General features: G+C 31.2%; 1 protein-coding gene across 2 annotated transcripts in view; it reads left to right on the forward strand.

Annotated features, from left to right (window-relative positions):
* Window positions 1–26,637, forward strand: part of PLXDC2 (plexin domain containing 2) — a 518,304-nt gene that overhangs the window by 463,556 nt on the left and 28,111 nt on the right. For both annotated transcript variants that reach the window (XM_052000461.1, XM_052000460.1), the window contains one exon: window positions 24,557–24,717. In XM_052000461.1, the coding sequence (XP_051856421.1) occupies window positions 24,557–24,717 (161 nt within the window). The remainder of the gene's footprint in view (window positions 1–24,556; window positions 24,718–26,637) is intronic.

The raw sequence follows: 26,637 nt of genomic DNA on the forward strand, positions 1-26,637 counted from the left end.
ATACTGATGTATAAATTATCAAAATAAACTGCCAACCTTTTAAAGCATCAAATAACTAGAAATGTAGTAGATGTTTAATGACTGAAGAATGGTTAAGCAAATTTTGATATAAGAATATCATGTCAAAGATGGACAGAAGCAGCTACACCCAAAGAAAAAACACTGGGAAATGAATATAAACTGCTTGCATTTTTGTTTTTCTTCCCGGGTTATTTATACCTTCTGAATCCAATTCTCCCTGTGCAACAAGAAAACTGTTCGGTTCTGCACACATATATTGTATCTAGGATATACTGTAACCTATTCAACATGTAAAGGACTGCTTGCCATCTAGGGGGAGGGGTGGAGGGAGGGAGGGGAAAAATCGGAACAGAAGTGAGTGCAAGGGATAATGTTGTAAAAAATTTCCCTGGCATGCGTTCTATCAATAAAAAGTTATTTAAAAAAAAAAAGAATATCATGTATTAATATTACATTATAAGAGGTAAATCTATAATAAATACAAGAAAGCAGTATGCATCTTTACTATGATAACATATACAGAAAAAACACAACAAATTATTTACATTAGACAATACAAATGTATTTTGTCCAAAGCTAGACCCAAAGAGTCCCTTTGAAACTATCTCTCACTTTTTTTGCAAATGGGAGACTAGTTATCTCAAAATTGAACATAAAGTTGGAAATGGAATTAGTGTGTTCATTAGTTTTATTGAAATCTTCTTTTTCATCGAAGAGAGCTCCCTGAAAAGGGAAATGGCATGGATATATTGATAAATGCAATTTGTGTAGGAACTCAAGCTATCAAGAGAAGTATGATATAAAAATAAATTGTCAGTGTGTAAGACAGGTTGTAGACTAATTAGATAATGAATCAAAACTAATTCCAAAATTGGGGGATAAGGCTAAATATCAAAACATATTATATACACAATAATACCTGTCTAATCTATTTAACAAGATATTTATATTGAACAATAGGAAGTGAATAAAAGTAAAGGCAATAACTAATTAATGCCATGTCTTAGGAAATTTAACTCATGTTATAGTTACCCCAATGAAAAGACTTAAACAACCAAGAAGTTGCCTTAGTGAGCAAAATAGCTCATGAAGTCAAGATGTCAGCCAAAGGAAATAATAGGAAATTTCCAAAAGGAAATTGTAATAAAAGAAGCAACAAACAGAATTAGAGGAAGCCTAACATGGATTACTCAAATTATTGCAAGAACATTTTTAGATACATCTTCAGAGAAGAAAACACACAAAATTAAATGAATAAGTCAACAGACACTTAACTGCTTACTGTGTAGAGTTACTGATCTAAATGGTGGGGATAAAGAAAAAAAAATAGTTTTTATTCTCAAGGAGCAAATCTAATGGTCAATCTTATACATATTGGCAGCATTTCTGTAGTGATCTAGTCTCATATATTTGACAGTGACAACCCAGTGTATTTAAATTAACAGCACTAGTATCATCTATGATAAATGAGAAAAAGCATTAAATGAACAACAGAAAATTAAATCAGAAAGGGCAAAACAAAAACATATGAATAAATTTCAACTGGGGATTTTTTAAAAATCTCTTTAAAAATAAAAAAAAAAGTATCAATATAGCAAACAAGATCATACTTGTTCCTGTTTATGGGGGAAGTTGTGCCCTTACTAGAAACATAATAAATTATGTAAATAGCCATTTACATAGAGTTGAATGAAGATAAGTTGAGATTTATATTATATTTTATTCCTTGAAATATAAAACTAAAACCCTAAAGTATGGAAAGTTATTGAAAGCAGAAAATAAAATATGGTATTTTCTGTGCATATAACATAGTCTTTCCTAATAAAATATGAAATTCTTGACAAAGGCTATTTCATTTTTATATTTACATCTTTATTGACAAGTATAATCCCAGATGTGTAAATAATAGATGATTGATAGTTATTTGTCAATTGTCTCATATTTTTTAATAGCCTTTTATTTACAAGTTGTATGCATGGATAATTTTACAGCATTGACAATTGCCAAACCTTTTGTTCCAATTTTCCCCTTCCTCCTCTCATCCCCTCCCCCCGATGGCAGGTTGACCAATACATGTTAAATATGTTAAAACATAAATTAAATACAATATAAGTATGCATGTCCAAACACTTATTTTGCTGTACAAAAAGGATCAGACTTTGAAATCGTGTACTATTAGCCTGTGAAGGAAATCAAAAATGCAGGAGGACAAAAATATGGGGATTAGGAATTCTATGTAATGGTTCATAGTCATCTCCCAGAGTTCTTTCGCTGGTTGTAGCTGGTTCAATTCATTACTGCTCTATTGGAAATGATTTGGTTCATCTCACTGTTTAAGAGGGCCACATCCATCAGAATCGATCATCATATAGTATTGTTGTTGAAGTATATAATGATGTCCTGGTCCTGCTCGTTTCACTCAGCATCAGTTCATGTAAGTCTCTCCAGGCCTCTCTGAAATCATCCTGCTGGTCATTTCTTACAGAACAATAATATTCCATAATATGCATATATCACAATTTATTCAGCCATTCTCCAATTGATGGGCATCCACTTAGTTTCCAGTTTCTGGCCACTACAAACAGGGCTGCCACAAACATTCTTGCACATACAGGTCCGTTTCCCTTCTTTAGTGTCTCTTTGGGATGTAAACCCAGTAGTAACTCTGCTGGATCAAAGGATATGCACAGTTTGATAACTTTTTGAGCACAGTTCCAAATTGCTCTCCAGAATGACTGGATGTATTCACAATTCCACCAACAATGTATCAGTGTCCCAGTTTTCCCACATCCCCTCCAACATTCATCATTATTTTTTCCTGTCATCTTAGCCAATCTGACAGGTATGTAGTGGTATCTCAGAGTTGTCTTAATTTGCATTTCTCTGATTAATAATGACTTGGAGCATTTTTTCATATGGTTAGAAATAGTTTCAATTTCTTCGTCTGAGAATTGTCTGTTTATACCCTTGGGTTGTCTCATATTTAATATTCACTTAACACACTTGTTTTTACATTGAAGAGAATTCAAATGAAATATAAACAAAGGAAAAATTCTTGGAATAGGCATACATTTACAGTAGACTTTAGAAAAGCAGATTTCAATATTTTCAAATGAAAGTTAGATAGAATTAATTGATTAGAAATGCTCAAATGGAAAAGAGCTCAAGAAAGAAGGAAGGATCTTAAAAATCAACATTGGGAAAATACAATCAAGTTAATTAGCACTTATCAGTGACTTCCTATGTTTGGAGCACTGTGTTAAGCATAAAGGATACAAAGAGAGGAAAGGATGCTACCTGTTCTCAAAGAGCTGACTGTCAACACATGTTCCAAATGAAGAGAAAGGTAAACATTATTACATTCTCTATATTTGTATCTCCAGGACCTCACATAGCACTTAGCACTCATTAAATCCTTTATAAAGAATTACTAGTTTATTGAAAGTACCAACACTTTATTTAGAGCCCCTTATTGACCTATGATTTAAAAGGAAGCCCCCAATATTTTGAAAAAAGGATGTTTTATTTTTATAAATATTAGATATGCATAGAAAGTAGTAAGAGTAAAGAAAACTCAATTTTAAAATCAGCAAAGTATTTTTCATGTCAGAAGTGAGAACTTATATTTCACTTTTGCAGACTTTGCCACTTCAGTGGATTTAAGAGGAAAGATAAGCAATTAGGGACATTTTCCATAAACAAAGGCATTTGAATTCAGTTACAGAACCAATGACTGATGTGATTATTGATTCACTTGCCCAGAGCTTTTAACTTATGATTGATATGAAGCACAAAGTTCCAAAGCAGCAAAGTTACACACTATGTTCTCATTCATTCTTGGGTATCTCCTTAGTCACTTTCGACGAAGGTCGACTTTATGATAACTCTTTGATTAAGTATAGAAAATATCTCTGAAATTACAGGTCTAATCTTCAATTCAAAGATTTAGATAGATCTTAGTGACCCTAGGACATAAGAAGAAGTCTTTATCTTTAAAAGTGAGAACCTACAGAATTGTAATTTAAAATAACTTATAATGTAAAAAAAAATGTGAGGCAGGTGTTCATCTCTGTGGTACATTGCAAGATGTGGCAATCAAAATTTTGAGAAGTTATAATAAAAGAATTCTATATAAATTCTGAATTTTTTGCCATCTGGAACTATGAAAGCTAATTGCTTGCTGAATTAATTTTAGGTAAATTAAAATTCAAAATGATGTTATATCTACAAAGCAAATTATTCCTCTGCTTTCAGTTTTCTTTTGAAGAAAAAATAATTGTTACTGGTAAATGTGTCAAGGGCTGACTTTTGAATCAGAAGATCTAAGTTTGAATATGGTTCTGCCGTTCACTTTTATGACCTTGGAAAGGACATTTAGCTTCAGTTTCTTCAGTTATAAAATGAGTGGATTGGACTATAAGACATTTAAGACCCTTTTCAGCTCCATATCTATGATCTTATGTGCCCTATGCTAAATATTCTTATGTGAGTCTTTTAATGGTATAATATGAATTTATAACTGTAAAATTTATGCAGTACCACTGAGTATTGTCAAAAGTAATGATTTTTTTTACATCACAAAAGCAACTTATAAAAACTAGCCAGATCAAGATTATATTCAAGATTTCTAATTAAAGTTTCTTTAAATTTTTATACTTTCCAGAAATGTGAGATTAATTTAACCATTATGTGATATTTAGTAAGTGTTTAATAAATGGTACCATTTACATTTTAATGATGGCTATTATGAGGTATTTATGATTTTTCTTTTTCATAAGATTATGCCCATTTTCTTTTCTTTTTTATTTATTATTATTATTATTATTTTTTACATTATCCCTTGCATTCACTTCTGTTCCGATTTTTCTCCTCCCTCCCTCCACCCCTTCCCCCAGATGGCAAGCAGTCCTTTACATGTTGAATAGGTTACAGTATATCCTAGATACAATATATGTGTGCAGAACCGAACAGTTTTCTTGTTGCACAGGGAGAATTGAATTCAGAAGGTATAAATAGTCCGGGAAGAAAAACAAAAATGCAAGCAGTTTATATTCATCTCCCAGTGTTCTTTCTTTGGATGTAGCTGCTTCTGCCCATCTTTGATCAATTGAAACTGAATTAGCTCTCTTTCTCGAAGAGATCCACTTCCATCAGAATACATCCTCAAACAGTATCATTGTTGAGGTATATAATGATTTCCTGGTTCTGCTCATTTCACTTATATGCCCATTTTCTTAAGAAAAATCAAAACTGTACTGTATGGTACAGTTGGTTTTTAAAAAATAGATTTTTAGCCAGAAGATGAGTTCAAATTCTTATGACTTCATATCCTTGGACCCATTTCCTCAGCAAAATGAAGGATTGATCTCTTTGCTGCCCTAAATCAATACCATGTTCAACTTTTAAGTGAGGACTTGATCTTATGGTTTTGTAGCTGATACTAAGACATGTTCTGTCTTAGTGGTTGTCTTGATTATTTTCCAGCATTAAAATTTTATATTTAAAAAGAATAAAATTAATGATTTTACAACAACTTAACTAGGTCCCTGAACTTTGTATATTTTGTAAATGATTTATAATAAGATTTTTGGAAGTAGAAAAGAAATGTAAATTGAATTAGTATGTCAATTGTTTTCAACTGAGAAGTGAAAGGATTTATACCTTATTATGTCTAAGAATGCCTTAAAATCTAACTTTTTAAGATACTATGTATATTCATGTAATTAAATGACACTTGGATTTCTATAAATGATATAAAAATCTTGCTATTCTGGATACTCTCCAATTCATTTATGGCCCATCTAAAATATGGGGTACCCAAGTGATGCAGTAGAGTGTTGGGCCCAGTGTCAGAAAAACTCCTCTTCCTCAATTCAATTCTGGCCTCAGATACTTATTAGCTATGTGACTCTGGGAAAAATCACTTAACCCTGCTTGCCTCAGTTTCCTCATCTAAAAAATGAGCTGGAAATAGAAATGGCAAATCACTCCAAGATTTTTGCCAAGAAAACCCCAAATGAGGCCACAAAGTATTGGCCACAACTGAATGACAAGCAACAGCCTATAGTAAGTGCTCAGAAGTGAAAAAAAGTATTCCAAAATTCCAGATGAGAGCTCACCAAACCAGAGTGCAAGAGGAAAATCCCCTTCCTAGTCCTATAAGTAATCCTTTTAATATCACCTAAAATTTCATTATATTTTTTGGCTGTTGTTACATATTAAATTTGTAACCCATAGCCTCTCTTTCCCAAACTTTTTCAGACAATCTGCCATCTAGTTATTTAGATGGAATTTTTTTAGTATAAGGGCAAGATTTCACATTTCTCCCTATTAAATTTCTGTCATATAATATTTCCCCCCAATGTTCTAGCCTGTCTGGAACTCCCAGAAACTTATTCTGTCATGCAATATTTTAACTCCGATAACTTTGTGTAGCTGTCATTAGAGGCAGCTAGGTAGAATAGTAGATGGAATGTGAGCTTGGAGTTAGGAAGAACTGAGTTTAAATTTCCTAAATGTGTGGTTTTGGACAAGTTATTTAACCATAATTTGCCTCAGTTGTGTAATGAAGATACTTAATAACACTTTCATTCTAAAAATTATTTTTAGATTTCATAAAATTTGGATATTATAAAATAATATTTGTAAAGTGCTCAATACAATGCCTGGTACATATTAATTGCTATAGAAATTCTTATCTCCTTTCTAAAATCTGTAATTTGGAGAAGTATACATACCATCATTGCTTTTATCTAGATAAAACTAAAATTGTTGCTAAAACTGTTAAACAGAACAGACTAAGCACAGGAGCCTCCATGAAAAACAAACTTTTAAGTTAACATTTTACCATTAATGACTATTTTGTTGTATTTCATAATTCAATCATTTCCAAATTCTTTCAACAAAACTATTATTTTGTTACATCTACAAATTTTAAGCATGAGAGATTGTCACTTAGCTAAAATTTTGGTAGAGTACTTCTATTGCATTCCTCTCATCTACCTGCCTAATATCCTGAAAGGGGAATAAAAAGAAATGATTTTAGTTTTTCCTGACTTCTTCTGAATGAAGGTTTGGGGGGCTTTTTCTTATTCCTAGTTTAGGTGTCCGATAGTCATCTGCCTAATAGCATACAGACTCTATTCTCAATCTATTTTTTTAAATCAGTATGTTTGCCCTTCTCAAGCTGGCATTTTTCAGATCTTTCAATGATAGTGCTGATATTATTTTAGCAGTCATATTTGTCAATACAATAAGAATCCTAGAATTCAGTTCATTTAGGCTTGTTCTCTTAAATCCATCAAGGCTCTTTTCTTGTATCCTTAAATTATGTTGGGAATATGTTCTATTTTTGTTCTCTTATTTCTAGGCCAAGCATTCTCCCAAGCAAAGATAAAAGCAGCAAAATAACAGTTGACCATCTTTTTTTTTTTCCTATACATTTTCTAACATCACCCAATATAAAGTAAGCTCCCTGAGGAAAGAAATTGGTCTTTTTTTGTCTTTAGACACACAATAAGCATTTGAATTGAACAGAATAAACTCATCTTCCCTGAACAGAGGTTCCATTCCATCCCTTCTTTGATCTTCCTCTTTTGCCCACATAGTTAAATAATTTCATGTTTTTGCCTTTAACTTTCCTTACTATTCTCAGCTCATTTTAACCTTTAATGCCCTTGACATTTTTTTAAGGTTTATGTCATTTTTTCCATGTTCAAACTCCATTACTTGTATAATTTCAATCTTATTTACATACCTTTAAAAATTAATGGTTAATTATTATATTGTTATTATCTATCACATTTATTTTCAAAGATGTTTATCCCTCATTTCTCTTACCAGAAAGTTTTGACAAATAAGTACTTAATAAATGCTTTATCATTCTTCTGTCCATTCATCTTTGTAATAAATAATTTTTTTAAAGAAAGAAAAAAATGGCAGTTGAACAAAATTAGCCAGCACATCAATAATTTCTGACAGTGTGTAAAATGTTTGCACTTATAGTCCCTTTTTCTGTAAATAGAGAAGAGAAATATATTTTTTTCTTCTCCGGGATCCAGTTTTGTAACTGTAACTAAAGAGCAATCACATTTTGTTATTGTTGGGGGAGAGATATTATTCTTTAATTTTTTAAAATATTGTAATCATTATGTATATTCTTTTCATGGTTTGCCTTTCTTCACATTTTTAGTTCATATGAGATTTAACATCTTATGAATTAATAATATTTGTTACGACATAGTAACATTCCATTACATTAATAAACCATGGTATATTTATTCATTCTCTTATCAATAAGCACATATCTATTTTCTTTGGGATTTTGTCACCTAAAAGTATTGTTATGAATTTTTGTATATGGAGGTAGTTTCTTTCCTATATTTGATCTTTTTCCTGTATTTGTTTTATACTAGGTTCCCTAGATCAAAGAATCTGGATGTCTTAGCATTTGCCCCATTTTTTTTAGCATTATTCAGAATTGCTTTTCAGAAGGGTCAGATGATTCAGAGTTTCAGAAATTGTGTCCTAGTAGGCTAGGACTTTTACTGATTTATTCCTATGTGCATGTATTATCTCTTTAGACAATTCCCTTGTCTTGCACATAGGACTTTTTTTTTTCCTTTGGGACTTCATTGTTTCATTTTTTTCAAATATTTTTGATGTTATATATTGTAATATTTTTTGTAATTTTCCATAACTCTTCCATAATGTTTTACAAACTATCTTTTACTATCAACTTTTGTAGAAGCTCTCATGTCTCTTTTTGACAGATAAATGGAGTCTTTGCTGTTTGAGGTAGTTCCTGAGGCTGTTAGAGGCTCCATTTTGGCCAAGTGAAGAGAACACTAGACTTGGAGATGGAGACTTGAGATCAAATATTTCCTTAGACACTCACTTAACTTTGTGACCCTAGACTAGGCACTTAAACTAGCCTCAGTTTCCATATCTGTAAAAGGAGAAGAATATTAATACTTAGCTCATAAAGTTATTTTGAAGAGATAATGAAATAATTGAGGTAAAGTGATTTGCAGATGTTAAAATGCAAAATAAATGCTAGCTCTTGTTATTGCTCTTTTATGGAAACTCTTGGTCTCCATTTGAAATATGTTTTATAATAGACTTCTCTAAACATGGGACTATATTTAATTTCTTGACTTTTTTTCCACTTATGATTTTTTGGAATAAACAGTTAAATAGTTAATGTTTTGAACTGCTTGAAGTTTAGCTTTGGACTGTCTTCTAATCTTTGTTCTTTCTTTGAATTTGATATTAAATTTGGCTTTTGCTCTAATCTTGTTCACATTCTGGTTACTTATACAGCTCATTCTGATTTACTGGAATTAGTCTTTATTTATTCTAGAAAATTGGGTGATTTTTGGTTCTTAATCCAGTACTTCCAACTCTCTTCTTGGAGAAAACATTGTGTTGCAGGAAGGAGAAACAGGCCTTTAGCTTTTGTATTTATGAATACCAAGCAAGAATCAAGGTATAGGTTAAGTTGGCTATTCTTGCCAGTTACTTTTATAACTGATAGTATTTCAGCATCTCCAAATAACTTCAGGATAGTCACTTTGCTTCTAAGCTAGCCAAATCCTACAAATTGACCAAGAATCATATTCAATTATATTTTCTATTGGTTTTGAGTACATGATCGAATTGATTCCTTTATCTTTCTAAGGAGATATGTTAATTGATCTATTTCACTGACTGTTAAGATAAATGGTTTTTGGATATAGATTGTTTAATAAGGGTACTACAAATAAATAGTAGGAAGTCTAAAATTAATCTTTTGATTATGTCCTGCTGCCTGTTTTATTTTTTTAACTTTTATCTGCATGAAATTCAAAGAAGAGATTATTTTGGTATTTTTATCTTCTCTTGTGACATATTACATGTCTTAAACTATTTGATATTAGTTTGAGTTATTTAATTGGATTGACAGTAATTGAAAACTGAAGAATGAAATGCATTTTATCTTTTTTTTAAGTCTGGAAGGATCTTTGGATCATATTTACATAATCTAGTTAATAGGCTTTTCATGCTCCATAATATTTGTTCCATGAACAATAGAAAATATAGTCTGGTTAATAGTCTTTTCATACTTCATAATATTTGTTCCATGAATTATAGAGGATTTGCTACCAGAACTCATATTCAAGGTCTTTTTCAACTTGTCAGACACTGCTAGACATTAAATCTGATTCCACAAACCTTGAGGACCGAGAATAACCTTCATGTTATGTTGAGATGCCTGAATAAAACTTTTGTTGAGGAATTTTACAGAATTTATTGGTAAAACTAGTGTAACATAGATAAGGGGAAAAGTTAATTCAAAGACACACTCTACAAAGTGATTTATTTCAAAGTTCTAATGTAGGTGCACTTTTAATAAGCCTTGAGAATGACTGGGATAATTCAGATTTTCTAAGGTTATGCTCCAAATTTCTTCTGTTCATATCACACTTTTTATCCAGTTATAAAATATGAGAGCATTACTTGGAATTTTTCAGTGGAATAATTCTAAGGTTTATTTTTATTGCCTAGTTGTCTATGGTGACAGATCAAGTGTCTTAAGGTTACATATATCATTCAGTCAAATTATTATTTTTCCTTTCAAATATATATCATCAAAGTAATATATCTTTTGGCATTTTTTCTACCTCCCCTGGACTTTTTATCTTGTCTTTCCTTAGATCATAGACTCATAACTAACTTCTTTTTTGACAGGTTGTTAAACATCTATCACTTTCAACGGAATTGTAAAAATCATCAGAGTTAAATTTGATCTTATGCTTTATCTGTCTAGTTTTCACAGAAGCCCAAGCTTGGATTTGGGAGAGAAAAATGCACTGAAAACGAATGATTCAAATGATGTTGAGGATGTATTTTTCCACCTGAAATGGAAAGAAAGAAGAAAAAAAACCCTTCCTCTACTCATTCTAGAATTTTTTCTATTTTTTCTGCCTGTGTCCACAAAGTAGTTGCTGTGTGTGTGTGTGTGTGTGTGTATAGATAGATATTAAATGGGTGATTCCAAAGACACAATCTGTATATTGTGATTCCCAAAGGCAGATGATTTATCCTCTCTTCCAAAGTTTTAGAATAGAAAATTGAATTGTAAAGCAGAATGAGAAGGATCTGAAAAATGGGTTTTGTGTCACAGATTTCTATTTGTATTGAGTTTAAAACTATTTTTAATCATTATTGATAACATCTATTTAACTTTAAAATTATCAAAATGGCTTATATATTTTATCTTACTTGATACTCATGACATCATTTTATAGATGAGAAAGCTAAGATTTAGACAGTTCATGTGACTTGCCCAGAGTCATACAACCAGTAAGTTTCTAAGGTAGGATTTTAACTCAGATCTTCCTAAATGCAGGTCTAACACTTTATACATTGTGCCACCCCAGTGATATGATTCATTAAGTCATTTCAAATATATGCGCCAGAATGAATGCATTGAAAGCATACTTTCTTTTGATTATAGATAGTTCTGTATTTCCAGTGGCAATGCATTAAATAACTTTGGTTTTGATAGTGTGGATAAGATGGAATTATTAGAGAGATAAGATTGTTTTTTTTTTTAATAAATATGTTTTTCCTTTGTTTATTTCCAGAGTAAATCAAGATAATACATCAAATTCCAATCTGATCATAAAAAATAAAATATCACTTGCTTATATTTGTGATAAAATAAATAAAGACACAGGGCACATCATAAAATATCTCTGAACATAAAATATCTCCTGTTTGCCATTTTTAAAAAATTATTTATTTAATATTTTCCCCAGTTACGTTCAAACCTTTTTTTTTTTTTTAAGATTTTTGAGTTCTGACTCACAATTAAGAAGTCACATGTGAAGTTATGCAAAACATTTCCATAAAAGTCAAGTTGGGAAAGAAACCATAGATCTCCTACCCTAAGGAAAATAAAAACTCTCAAAAAAAAATAAATTAAAAATAAAGAGAAAGATAGAGTGTTATAGAGAATGTTTTGATCTCTATTCAGACTTGATCAGTTCCTATCTGGATACAGATAGGATTTTTCATCATAAGATCTTCAGAGTAGGTGTTCATGATTGTACTACTGAGAGTAACACAGTCATTTACAACTAGTCAACCCAGAACATTGATATCACTTTGTATACAATATATTTCACTTTGTTGTTGGAGTTCCTACAATTTTTTTCCTTGAGAATCTCCTGTTTATCATTTTCTAGAGAACAATAATATTCCATAAGAGAAATTTGCTTTGAATTTTTTTTTACAATTACTATTGCTAATTGTATCCCCCCCCATTTATTCTTTCTGTTCTTTCACCCTATCCATCCTCAAAAGTATTTTGCTACTGACCACTCCCTTTCCCAATATGCTATTTTTATCACCCTCCCTCTATATTCCATTCCCCTCCTTTTTTTCCTGCATCATAAGGTAGATTTCTATACCCCTACTGAATATGTATGCCATTTCCTATTTGATCCACTTCTGATGAGAATAAGGTTCACTCATTCTCCCTCTCCTCCCCTTCATCCAATTCCAATACAAACCCCAATTGTAAAAGCTTTTTCTTACCTCTTTTTTTATGGCAGATAATTTGTACCATTTCACTTCTCCCTTTCTCTTTCTCCCAGTATATTCCTCTCTTACCTCTTAATTTCCTCATTTAAAAAAAATACTATTTTTTTATGTTCAAATCACACTTGTGCCCTCTGTTTACATATGCTCCTATTGTTTGCCATTCTTAGTCTTGAGGATATCTTTTGCTGATGTCCTGTTCTGAGATTCTTTTTCTACTAACATTTTTTAATCCCTTTCATGCTCTTTAGTTCTGTTACAAACCATTGCCTCCTCTCTGATTATATTAGCTGGTCCTAGTGGAGAGAGTATTGGACATGAGTCAGAAAGATCTGAGTTCAAATACTTTCTCAGACTTCATGTGAAATTAGCCTCTTTTAAGTCTTGTAAATCTGCTCTAGATAGCATCATGTCATACTTGTACTAAATTTTAATTCAGTTCTCACTCTTCAATGTTCAAATAAAATTATATGAGATATTGAAAGTGTCCTGGCGCATAAAGACAGGAGTTAATTACAATGGTGTCAAAGAATAACTACTGATTGGAAACATGGCTGTATGCTAATATAGCAGAATGTTATTCCACTGATCCTAATTACTTGTTGGATCAAAACCAACCACAAAATTTTTCAGCAAACGAATCATTAACTCATGTCTCTGCTATAACATGCATGTTGAGACTGTTTTTTCCCCTTAAATTTCAAAGTAATTTTGGCTTTATCATTTAACCTTCAAAAATTGTATTTAGGGCCAGAAGGAAAGAAGGGAAAGGAGAAAGAGGGTGGTCATTACTTTTTACTTCTTTAACATTAATTTGTAAGGATGATAAATAAAATAAGATTTAAAGAACCTTATTTGTCATCCTTACAAGTTAATATACTCACCAGTTAAGTAAAATCATTGGAAAGATTAAAATGACAAAACAATTAATACAATTAGAATTACTGGTTTTCCTATTTAGAAGAAACTTTAGAAATCTTCTGATACCCCCATACCTGAATAGGAATTCCTTATTAAAAACATTTCCAGGGTAGTCATCAAAATATTTCAACTCATATTCTCATTCATTCTCCTTCTTCACCCCCACACAAACCCTGGCTTCACTGCCATTTCCCCCCCACCCCCCCCCACACACACACCATTGAAGATTAGACCAGTACAATCAAATACTGGCATTATATAAAATTATAGAAGGGGAATTTAGGATAATCTACTTGCCCTTTAGGAAAGAAGTAATTCATCAAATAACTATCAGTTTAGATACTATTATCATAGGACTCACATGATTGATTATTCAAATAGCAAATATTGTGAAATACTTTCTAATGCAGATATAGAGGGAAAGGCCTGTCTTATCTTTGTTTACCATGTTATATTAGTCTTTTACTCTAGAGAGATTTACATTTCTAAATCATTGTGCTATCATAGAGGTAGAGTATATAAAAGCCTGTGATAAGTTCCATAACAGGTTCCACAGTCAATGCCACCTGTTAGACATGCTTTCTTATTCAGTTTCCTTCTTTCTGTCCTCCTGAGATATTATATCCTAACTACAATTTGCTACCATTTTTTTAAGCCATGAAAATTTGATATGTTTGCACAATTGGTTCTCCATGCTTTCATTTTTCATTTGTGATATTGATGTATGGTGTACCTTTTATCTGCCTCTGTAACCAAATTCATATTTAAGTTCCAGAACCTGGTTTATTTAAAATATCACTCTCATGACTATATTATTAAGATGTACTGTATGGCCATGGAGTCTTTCTTCCTCACCTTCTTGTGGGGTTGTAACATCAATTCCACTAGAAGAAAATATCTAAGAAATGTCATTGTTTGCATGTTGTTCCAGGAATAAAAAGGAATGTCTCAGTGCTCAGGCTGACATAGGTTGGTTTTGTTTCCAGGGCCTAAATAAAGACCATTTCCCATGGGCATATACATACATGTAATTGTGAGGTAGGCTATTTAAGGTAGAAGCTTAAAAGACTCTCATTAATCTTCACAAATTTTACATCTGATACCAAAGTCCTTGGGAATTGGGAATGACCTGAGATAATATCATTTAAGATGGCCACTTTTAATAAATGCCATATAATGGTATCACCAAAATGTGATCATTACATTTCAAGAATGTTACTGAAACTTAATAAATGTGCCCTTCCTTTCCTTAACAATCTTTTACTTTTATGCTTATAGAACTCTCACATCCCCAACTGCTAATACTCTAATAGAACTATTTTATTTATTTTGCATTCATTCTCCATATGCTTACAAATTCATATTCTATCTCTATCAGAGAATACATGGTATTTAAGAACCAAAATGCTCATGTTGTCATCTTTATATTCCTAGTATTTAGTACAGGGCTAGTTTGTGGTAGCTATTTAATAATTGCCTTCTGACTGATTGGGTGGTTGATTGTATCAATCTAAGGAAGAATTCATTCTTTTTTAAGGATTTGAAACTTTGCTTTGAAGGTTAAATTGTCCCCTCTGAAGAGACCAGGTTACCATTCATATCTGACTGTGACTATCTGGTAGAGTTTTATACAGTCTGATTCTTATCTTAAATGGAATTAGTGACCTTAGTAAATATTTGCCAGGTATTATTTTCTATATTATGAGTCCAATTAATGCTTACTTCCTTCCCCACTGAGAGCCCTTTATCTTCTTAGCATGCATTTGCATCGATTCTATGAACCATTTGGAAAATAAATACTCAAATATTGCTCAAATAGCACAACTGAAATGACTGAAAAGTTTCCATTACTGTCACTACAAGGATAAATTAGGAAGAAGATGTGATTGACTTGAAGATTCTTCTATATATCTTTTGGAAAACTCTCATTTTTTGTCATTATTTCTAGATGGTTGAGGCTTTCATTTCTTTCAAAGTTTGCCTAGGACTTAAAATCTTTGGACAGTGCCACATGTTCCAAATATTTGCAGATTTCATTGTAAAAATTGCATAAAAACTAATAAACTACAGCCTGTTGCCCAAGTAAATTCTTTCTGATATATCATAGAAAATTATTCCAATAACCTAGTTATCCTAAATGATAGCCCAACATCCCCCCCACTTCCACACATCATCAATCTTTTAGCTAACTACTCTGTTTAATAGTGTGTATTTAGTGATTTGTATAATGAAATGTAATCTTGAGAGTTGGAGCTGGGTTTTTGTTTGTTTTTGTTTTGTTCTGTTTGTATCAATAGTTCCAAGCCTATGGTAAGTGCTTAAAAATATTGATTGATTGATGGTACCCATCTATATTTTTTCTTAGTTTGTATAAATATTGAAATTTGACTTTATGTTATCTTTATTGATAAAAGGAAATCAATTCTTTGTTAAAAAATAATCACTTCAATAACATTAATTCATATTAAAAGGTTATTACTGATGGATAAATTTTTTTCTAATAGAGTAGTAATTACTATCATTTCCTCATAACATGAAATATATGAACAAGACTTTTTAATCCATTACCTAAAATATTATTTCCAACTGTGGGAATATTAGCTACTTTGGGTAGCATGGAGGTAAGAAGGGAAAGCTAATTTGGTAATAATATTTCTTTTGAAGTTCCTCAAATTGTACTATATAGAGACCTGTCTATTCTATCTGTGCTTATTCATGTTCTTGTAAATAAGTATAAGCTATCTCCTTTCCCAGCAAGTCTGGACAATTAAGAAAGTTGATGGTCTTTTACCTTTTCCTCCTTATGCTCCATGATAGAATAAACAGTGGAACCAGACGAGAATACTTCCATTATTTATCCCCTGTAGTGCTTGAAATAGAAATCTCGCCTTCTTCCCCTGAATATAGTCATGTGAATGAATGTTATTTTCTAAAAAAAGTTTAACTATCATATGCTTTTAAAAATTATTTTTAATCAGAAAAATATATTGATATCTTTATATATTACCTTTGTTTGCAAATATCACCCTCCATTTTCCTGTAACTAATATTCCCTTGTAATAAAATTATTGTTGTTTTTTTTTCTTAAATCCCATTTCCACAAGACTAATGCTCTCATTTATTGAGTCTGACAGTATATCCAATATTCCACATTTACAAACCCCTATCTCTCCAGTGAAAGGGAAAGTGATGCATTTTCTCATTTTTTTTTCTTTAGGACCAAGTTTAGTCATTATAATCATACAGCATTTAACAACACACCCTTTTGTTGTTGCTGCTATTTCTTTATTTCTTTCACTTTCTTTATTATAATTATTTTGTGTATTGTTTCCTCATTTCTGATTTCTATATTTGGCATCTTTTTTTGTATGTTATTTAATGTTTCCTTAGTTCCTTTTTCCTCCTTATGAAATAGATAAAAGTTTTCCATTATATTCAAGTGCCTATTTTGTTGAGTTCTTTGATGATAAAAAGTGCTGATATATATTATATACATATATGCATATATACACCTATGTCTGTGGGTATATATACATGTGTATATGTGTGTATCTCTAATTCATGCCTAACTATGGTGCTTATTCTAAATGTTGTGGTTCAAATGCAATCATTTTTTCTATCCTTGTTGTTCTCAGAGTATATGTTTAGGAGTGACATCTATGGGTCAAATTCTGTAGACATTGGAGCTATTTTATTTAAATCATACCTCCAACTGGTATGTAAAATAATTGGTTTCACTCAAAGTTACATCATCAGTATATTAGCATCCATGTCCTTCAGATCTGTATATTAGTTAGTATGCCTTAGTTTGACACTAACTAAAGAAAAAATAATTCATCTACAGAAAATATATTAATTTAATTTATTTTTAGATTGAAAATTAGATAATGTTTTAGGGGAATATTATTTATTACTTGAGTAGTATATGAAATGCAACTAGCATGACACAGTAGAAAGAACATTTTACTAGATCTGCCATGAAAGATCTGGCTTTGAGTCCTAATTCTGCCAATTACTACCTAAGGAACTTTTGAATCCTCTCTCTTCTCACTGTATGTATCCTTATTTATTAAGTGATGGGGGATTTCCAGATAGCTGGAAAAGGCCTCAGTCTTTGATCTTAAGAAAAATCAAGCAACAAATAAATAGCTATCACTGAAAGGAAGATTTATATATATATATATATACTTACAACTCATATCCTGAAAAATGTGCAGAAATTATATGTTCAAAATCATAGACAATTGCCAGTGGGGCATAAAATGAGAGAAAAAGAGAATGTGTTGTTACATAGATTTGGGGATTTTGTTGCTTTTTACCTCGTGGAACCCTACAATACTGCAGGATGTTATCTGGAATATATATATATTATTATAATATATTATATTGTTATATCATATCATATTACATATATTACATTATATCATGCTATCCTATGCTATGCTATGCTGCTAAATTACAGAGCTTGATTAGAAGCAGATGAGGTAATAATTCTTTTGTAAACATCCTGGTTATTGTAGAATTAAGCTTCTCTTCATTATTTGACAAATTTTATTTCTCCTCTGTTTTAGGAGATGAAAGGATTATAATTTTTTAAAAAGCATTGTCATATACAAAGTTTTCTTTGGCAAGAATATTCTATGTAGTATTTAAACATCAATTTTCCCCTTTAAGAGCACAGCCTGTAACCATGGAGCTATATTGACAGGCAAGTCCATGACAGAGACACTTCTGCCATGCTTAATGAACTTTTGCCTGCCATTGTTGGTATTTATTCCTGGCATTTATCCCAATATCTTCTACAATAATATTACAGTATGAAACATTAATGTAAATAACATTGTGGTATATATTTATAGATTACATGATGGTTTTCTGTAAAAATTTGTAGGTATCCTATGAGAATGTCATTAATATACTTGAAGAGATGGAAAAAAAAGTAATACAATCATTCTCAAAAAGAATGGATGGAAAGAGTGATTTTTAAAATGGTCATTCAGTAAAGGTTTAATTGAGGAAACACTGAAGGTTAGGACTCTTATAATACTAATAGAAAAGAGCTGCTAAAGAATGAAATCTATTGATGCACATGGGAAAATTTGCACAGGGAAACTAAGTTGACATTCTGTCAGTCTTCATAAAACCATGTATTTGGCTCAAAATCCACAAATGTTTCAGATAAGATTCCAAAGGGATCTTTTTTCCTTAAATTTTTATAGTCATAAGCTGGAAAAGTAATCTTTAATCTTCCCTAACTACATGCTTATTTCTTAATTGGAAGAAAACATTTCAGCATTGACTCTCCAAGATTTATAAATTTGGAACAATTTCTGCCAGTTTTTATATTGTCCTTCATCTTCACAGATCCTCGATTTTCTGTCCCTGGACAGAGTTAGGCTAATGGGAAATTTAGGTTTCGGGTGAAGACTACTTCTTTTATGATAGCTATGTTTCTTTTCTTGTATTTAATTATAACAGTTATTTAATAGCAGCCTTAGCTCATCTCTGTGACATAGCAGAATTGGAGTAAATAAAGAATAGATTTTTTTTTTTAGTGCCTTTAAAACATTTTAGAACATTATAGTGCTGGATGCTGACTCTAAATTTTAGTTATCAATAAAAAATACATAGAAACCTAAAAATCTAGTTATGTGATAAAAATAGCTAGATGTGATTTTTAAAAAAGCTAAATGGCTTTAAAACAAAATGATTTTCCAGGGGAAAAAAAAAAACAGAATGCAAACAATTCTTTGGTTTCTTTGTGGACATGTATTGTTCTAAAAGTAGGTCAATGAACTATATCCATAAGATCCTGAATGATTCCTCTCTTTGTCAGACTTTCCCATCTGGTCAATCTTTGGTACTGTGGTGCCAAGGGAGATTTATTAAAATATAGTGTGTGTGTGTGTGTGTGTGTGTGTGTGTATATATACACACACATGCCTTCTCTGCATTTAAGTATTACTTTATGTTTCACAATAGTTAAAAAAAATCAAAGAACATGCACAGGTCACTGTAATATGTACCAATGATCATCCTTGATGCTTTGTATATTTTTAAATGTTCTGAAAATTGTAGAGGCAAAAGAGAGAATTGTCATATATGAAGTATAGATGTGTACACACATATGTGTGTTTTAATAAGGAAAGCTTCTTTTTTTCCTGAATGTAAAATTGCCTATATTTTATTTCCTATCAATCAATCATTAATGAGAAGCAAAAAGCTGGACATGTAGACTCTCCCACCTTGATGGAGTATGGGAAGGATTAGGAATAAAGAATAAAAATAATAACTTGGTTTGAGTAGTTTCTGAAGCAATTAGAAAAAAAGTGAACAGCTAAAGATTCTCCAAAAAGAAGTGATTGGTCAAGACACAACTCCCTAGTTATTTTGAACTTTCTCAAAACTCTTATCATGGTATATTAAGTGTAATCATGATTTTCAACCTGAAAGCTGTTCGGAGGTCTCTTTCAACCACTTCAGAGGTCCTCAAACTACAGCCTGCAGGCCAGATGCAGCAGCTGAGGACGTTTATCCCCCTCACCCAGGGGCCCACAAAACAAAGTTTTTGTTTTTACTATAGTCCGGCTCTCCAACAGTCTGAGGGACAGTGAACTGGCCCTCTATTTAAAAAGTTTGAGGACCCCTACCTAAACCATCTAAATTCCTGTAGCTTCAGTAAAAGTTATTGCCAATGTTGGCAAATTTATTTGTTGCTTCTGAAAATTGAATTATATTAATTTATTATACTCCTCTTGCCTCAGGGTCAACAAACTAAATTTCAACTGTGGAAATTTATAGTTAGTTACATTTGTTACACTTCTAAAAATTAGGCAGGAAATGATTTTATATTTTAACATACTATTTGAAGTGTTTATGATTTATTTTGATAGACTTTAATAGATTTTATATATCTTACATTTTCCCCAATTACTTCCTTTACCCATTCCCAGGAAGCTATCCCTTCTAAGAGAATTTAATCCAAAAAAAGAGGAATATAAAACAAAAATTCCTTAAGATCAATCAAAGCAAAATAAAGTCTTATTTAACATGTATTGTTCTTATGTGACAATGCCAGCCTCTGTAAAGGAGCAGGAAGAACTGCGTTCTCATATCTCTTCTTTGGGGCCAAACTTCTTGTTTATAATTTTAAAAATTCAGCTTTGTTGTATAGTGGTTGTTCAGTCACATTTATATTTTTTGAAGCCATTGAGTTTTCCTTAATTCAGTTTATATCATTGTTTTAAGGCACATAGTATACTCTCCACTTTGACCTACAGAATTCATGTATGTGTAAGAGTATAACAAAGAACCAAAATGACATGAATTACATTGTGGCTGATTATAGCTGATCAGACCAACATGAGCTTGGAATACTCTGCCACAGGTTGGATACAAATAGTCCATATGAACATTTGGGGTAGCTTCTCTAATTTTGTGTTTTCTTTATATTAACTTCTGCTCTTAGAGCACAACACCTTCTCTGATGAGAGCCCACCATGTTGGGTGGTCCTTGTCTCCCATACAAACAATTCTACAATTCTTAAAAAATACTTTGAGAGTGTCCTTGTATCACTTTTTCTGACCGCCTTGTGAGCGCTCACAAGAAATCCTAAGTGTGGAAGATTTGAAGAACTACTGAGGCTCAAGTGTTTCTAGTTTTTTTTTTTTTTTTTGCTAATTAAAAAGGGCTTTCCTAAATATTTCAAAGAATATAACTTTCTTTTATTATTCCTAATTTCTTTCCAGAATATTTAGACCAATTCATACTGCTTTATCAAGAATGCTTAGTGTGCCATCTTCCCATAACCCCTTTACCAATAACTATTTCTATTGTAAAACTTCAGGGATCTAACTCTGTGTGTGTATACATATATACATGTATATATATATATACACACACATACACACATACATGCATGTATATACACACACGTGTGTGTGTGCATGTGTGTATATACACATACATATGTATGTGTATATTTTCCTATTAGGCTCTTCCTATAGAGAAGAATTCTATTTTACAAAAAAGAAAGTAACATATAAGTTTTGCGTATGTAAATTTTGTTCATTATGACCTTTAAAATAGTAGCATTGTTGCTCAAAGTGTCTGTAATAATAATGATTATACTAAAACAAATTACAAATGAAAAGGAAAGTGAAAATATGCTACCAGAAATCCCAGTACTCTATTTTCCTAACTCAATTCACATCAGAATATAATTCATTTTACCAGAAAACACATAATAATGCATAGAAATTTAGCAATATTTACTAACTTTAAACTACCATAAGATTCATATTTAAAATGAAAGTATTTTTTTCCTTTTATCCTATATTTCCTCACCACTTGAAGTTACAGGAATCTTTCCAGCAATCACTGTCTGGTAACATTAGTTTAGCTAATTGCCATGCCCTTGAACAAGAAGAGATCACTGTACATAGAGATAAGGATAAAAATCTCTGTTCTCTTTAGCAACGGAGACTCACCTTGATTTCTACTAGAAATGTACTTTTTCATCTATCAGCTAATGTCTGATAAGATATGATGAAATTAGAAAATTAGTGTTGATCATTCTCTTTCTTCTACTTTTAATACTATATTCATTCAACTAATGATTGGGCTTCTAAATAATAAAACAATTGACTATTTTTACATGTTTATGACAAAAATAATATTCATTTTCACATTTTAGTAGCTCACATATTATACCCATTTTGCAGATAAGAAACAGTTATAGAGAATCTGTGACTTATACAAGATTATAGCGCTATTAAATGTTGGTTTCCAAGTCATCTTTTAATTATTACTGAATGGTCCATTTAAAATATGATATTGAACATAATTAAATTGTGTGATATTGATTTACTTTTACAAAAGTTTCAAAGTGTAAAATGCAACTTTTTATTCCCTCTAAGTCTCTGAGGATTCTTTGTCCATTCAATTTTATATAGTCATAATTGGACACAATTTATGCTTTGCATGATTTTAGAAGTCTCTTCTCATATTTATTGATATTTCTCAGATTTAAATAGCATCATAGTATTCTGTTAGTACACTAAAATTTATTTAAAGAGTTGATAGCTTTGGGTTTTTTTTTTTTTTCAATTTCTTGTGATCCTAGGCCTAAAAACCCAATTTTTGAATGGGTAGCTATTTCTTTACAAGAACATTTTCAAGTAATATGGTGCCCAGTGAAATTCGACTAACAAATAAAAGGGTATGTTTATTTTAGTAACTTTTTCAGTGTTCTGGTATATTGATCTCCAAAAATTTTCTATAAGTTTGCAATTTTATCAGCAGTGAATTAGTCCATATGTTTCTCTACAACCACACCAATGCGTTTCATAGTACTAGATTTTTTTAAACCAATTTGGTGTTTGTAAAAATGGTTTTAATACACATCTCTTTATTAGTGAGGTTAAACATTTTTGAGTTATCATTAATAATTTACATTGTCTTTTGAGATCTGTTCTCACCAAGTGCATTTCTCTTTCCACTATAATAAATTAAAAATGTTTCTTGTTTGTATAAACCTGATCACTGTTAATTTTTGCATGAGTAAAACTAAGACCAGTAATTCCAGATGGTGATAAGGACAAAATGATATTACATTATAGCAATTCCTGAAGAATATGGGACAGAAAATAGAATTAAAATGTTCAATAGCACATAGGATCTTAATTCTATTTAAAATGTTCATTAGGATTTGAATGTCCAAAGAAAGGCCCAACATTCCAGGGTCTAAAATGATAGATTAAGGAAATGAGTGTGATATGCTTTAAGGAGAATTAAGAACACAACCTAACTGAACCAGCAGGTACCATTTAGGGGGGAGTGAAAAAAAAATCTGTCAAAGCCAGTGAAGTCAGATTGGAGATGGTTGGGAATGTTGATGTGCAAAGTTAACTTTCAATTCTGTAGGCAATTGCAGAGTTTTGATTTAAAGAATCGCATGAAGTAGATGATTACATAATATTGTAGATTATTTAATTTTTTTGAAAGAAATATTTTGAGAAGATTAAAACTAGCTTTTAAGTACCTGGTAATAATTTAAAATCCTCCAACACCTCCTGAAGGACATCTTTCGTATTTGATGGGCCATATGTTAATGTGCAGTTGCCAGATTATTTTGCTCTAGAGTCTCTCAAATATCTCTCTTTTCTTTCTTCTTCTACCATAAGCAAAAATAGGTGAGTTTGGTTTGAACTTGGAAGCTCCCAACTCTCTGTGGATTTTTAATAAATATACAAAAAGCAAAATATTAACTCTCCATGAAGAGGTGCAATGATCACTCCATTGCTACCTCTTCATACTTTAGTACTTTATGAATTTAAATTTTCTTCTTTATTTATAATTTATAATGTATTTATAATTTTCTTCTGATTGATTTTTAGGTTAAAATTATTAGATAATTTAATGTCGCACTCTCTGAAAGTATGTTAGTAAAACATACAATGGAATATTTCCACTTAGCTAACCATAGTCTTTAAACTCTGATGAAACTATTTGTGAGTCATTTGACATCCAACTGTTACACTTCTAAAAAATAATTTCAACCAATTTAGATGAGAATTTGGAAAAGTAGTAGATTAGCTTTTACATACATGTCCTCGAAAGATTCATGTCATAGTTTAATTTTTAAAAAATATCAGCCAGGTTTTTGAAATATATTTATTCAGTATTTGTTCATAACACAATTCTTGTAGTTCCTAGAAGAAATTAAAGGGAGAGTCATTATACACTCAAGAAATATTTAAGACCCAAATTACATTTGCAATAAATTAATTTTAGTGAACTAAAAATAATAAAACACCAAGAAACATCTCTTTAACAGTAAGAATGTTCAGTTGCATGAACAAAGAAGATCTGATCTCATTCTAGAGTCAGTACCACTGAAAATATGTTGTGGGAAATGATATTTAGAAAAATAGAATGAAATATATTACTGTTCACAAAAAGTTTTAAACTCCCCAAATGAAACACAAATTTAGGAACATTCTACTAATAAGTCTGCTGTTCTTGTAGCCTCTACTGATGACAGTGCAGCAGAGAAAAAAGATGGAGCTCTTCATGCTGGTCTAATTGTAGGGATCCTCATCCTTGTCCTCATCATAGCAACAGCCATCCTTGTGACAGTCTACATGTACAACCATCCAACATCAGCAGCCAGCATATTCTTCATTGAGGTGAGTAGAGGTCCATGGTACAATGTTAGTTCTTTGACAACTCCAGTGGATGATCTTACAATCTGTCTTGATTTTACTGAGTAAACATCTTACATCTCAGAGTAGTCAGAATTCATAGGAAATGGGTGATAAATTGCTTTTAATCTTCAAACTACCCTACCTTCATAGCTCCAAGGAAAATTGAAACCATATTTGTCTTTCCTGTTCTACAATACATGGTAGCCATCTGTTCTCCATCTCTAAAGTTGAAATGAGTAAAAAAAAAAAAAAACTCAACATAAGGGATATAGAAGATATCAATTCCTATATCTTCCTTCTATGGGCAAAGCAATTTATTAAAGCTGTGTAAGGAGGGTAAAAGGGGAGAATAATAAGGCAGAAAAGATGATCCTTATCTTTAAAGAATATGATGAAATTGCATATATATATATGTAGATATATATATATAATGTGTGTATATCAAAATAACATGTAAATAAGGTTATATATTAACTGCATCTGTAGTATTTATGGCATTTTTTATGTATCTGTATGTATAGATTAGACAGATGGTAAAATAAAAATGCATACATATGAAGATTGTCAGGAAAGACTTCTTCAATGTTTTATTGTCTATATTATTCATTTGGAACATATCATTCTTCCATGTTTTCAAGAATTGATATTTTCTTTCATATGGAGACTTTCCTATGGGAAAATTTCTACAACCAATCTATGACTTTACGTTAATTTGGCTGAAAAATTCATCATCCGATAACCATTCGAGTGATGATTCTCCCACATAGATTAGAAAGTATGGTATGAAAGTCTATCATCAAGCATGTTTAAGTGTTTAGCACTGGGGATAACAATGAATAAATACAATTAACTAATTTACAAAATAAGCAACAACTTTATCTAAAAGTCTTTACATTTATATGATATTCTCATATGTTCAAAATTTCTTCTTAGGGGATTGAACTAAAAAAGCCTATCATGGTCTTTTGACATTTTGTTCTATTAGAAACAGGGAGGTTTGGGATTTGTGTTATACAAATCATAACTTTAAAATATAATAATACACTAGCCATTAGAAAATTTCTTTCTTCTGCCAATTGTGTGCATTATGGCAAAAAAAAAAATTCATAAAGACCTGAAGAAACATTTTCCCAAATCTCATAAAAATTCTAGTTAGGTATTTCCATAAATAGTGTTCTTAGAAAATGTGATGATAATTGAAAAATTTGTTTGGCAAGCTGTTATTAATTTTGTTAATGTGCTTTTTTTTCATGGGTGGAAGTAGAAAACTTACATGTTTACCGAGGTCATTTATGCATTCTATAAAAAGCTAACATATAGCAGACTCAGAGATTAGCCAGATGTCTCATTGCTGTCAGTAGTATAACCCTTTTTTATGGTCTAGAACTTTCTGATTTCATACTGACAGCTTCCTAACCTAATAAAGTAATTGAAATCTCTCACATTAACCAATTGCAATGGTAAATAGTTGATCTAGTATTGTAAAATTATTAGAAGACTCCATATCAAGGATGGTATGTTGAACTGCTAAGACAAATTAGGGCCCCAAACCCACTTAACTCCTTTTTTTTCCTTTTATCAGAATAAAAGCTTCTGTGCTAATTGTTAGAATTGATATTTCACAAAGAAAACTAAAGGTCCCATTTACCGTAAATCATATGATTTAATAAGTCTTGGCCCCAAGTTAATCCTAACTGTGATGAAAGCAATTGTCCTCTACTTTCTCACTCACAGCCCCCAAGGATGAAGATTGTCCAGGAGCCTTTGGCTTTGAAATAGTCATGTAATTCCACTAGACTAATGCTTTTGACTAGTCACATAATTAGCAGTAGTAATTATTCTCTCATTTCAAATTACCCTTGAAAAATGCAAAATTTTGGAATGCAATGTTTCATTCTACAA

This window comes from Antechinus flavipes, chromosome 5 (genome assembly GCF_016432865.1).
Source record: "Antechinus flavipes isolate AdamAnt ecotype Samford, QLD, Australia chromosome 5, AdamAnt_v2, whole genome shotgun sequence".
In the NCBI taxonomy this organism is placed as follows: domain Eukaryota; kingdom Metazoa; phylum Chordata; class Mammalia; order Dasyuromorphia; family Dasyuridae; genus Antechinus; species Antechinus flavipes.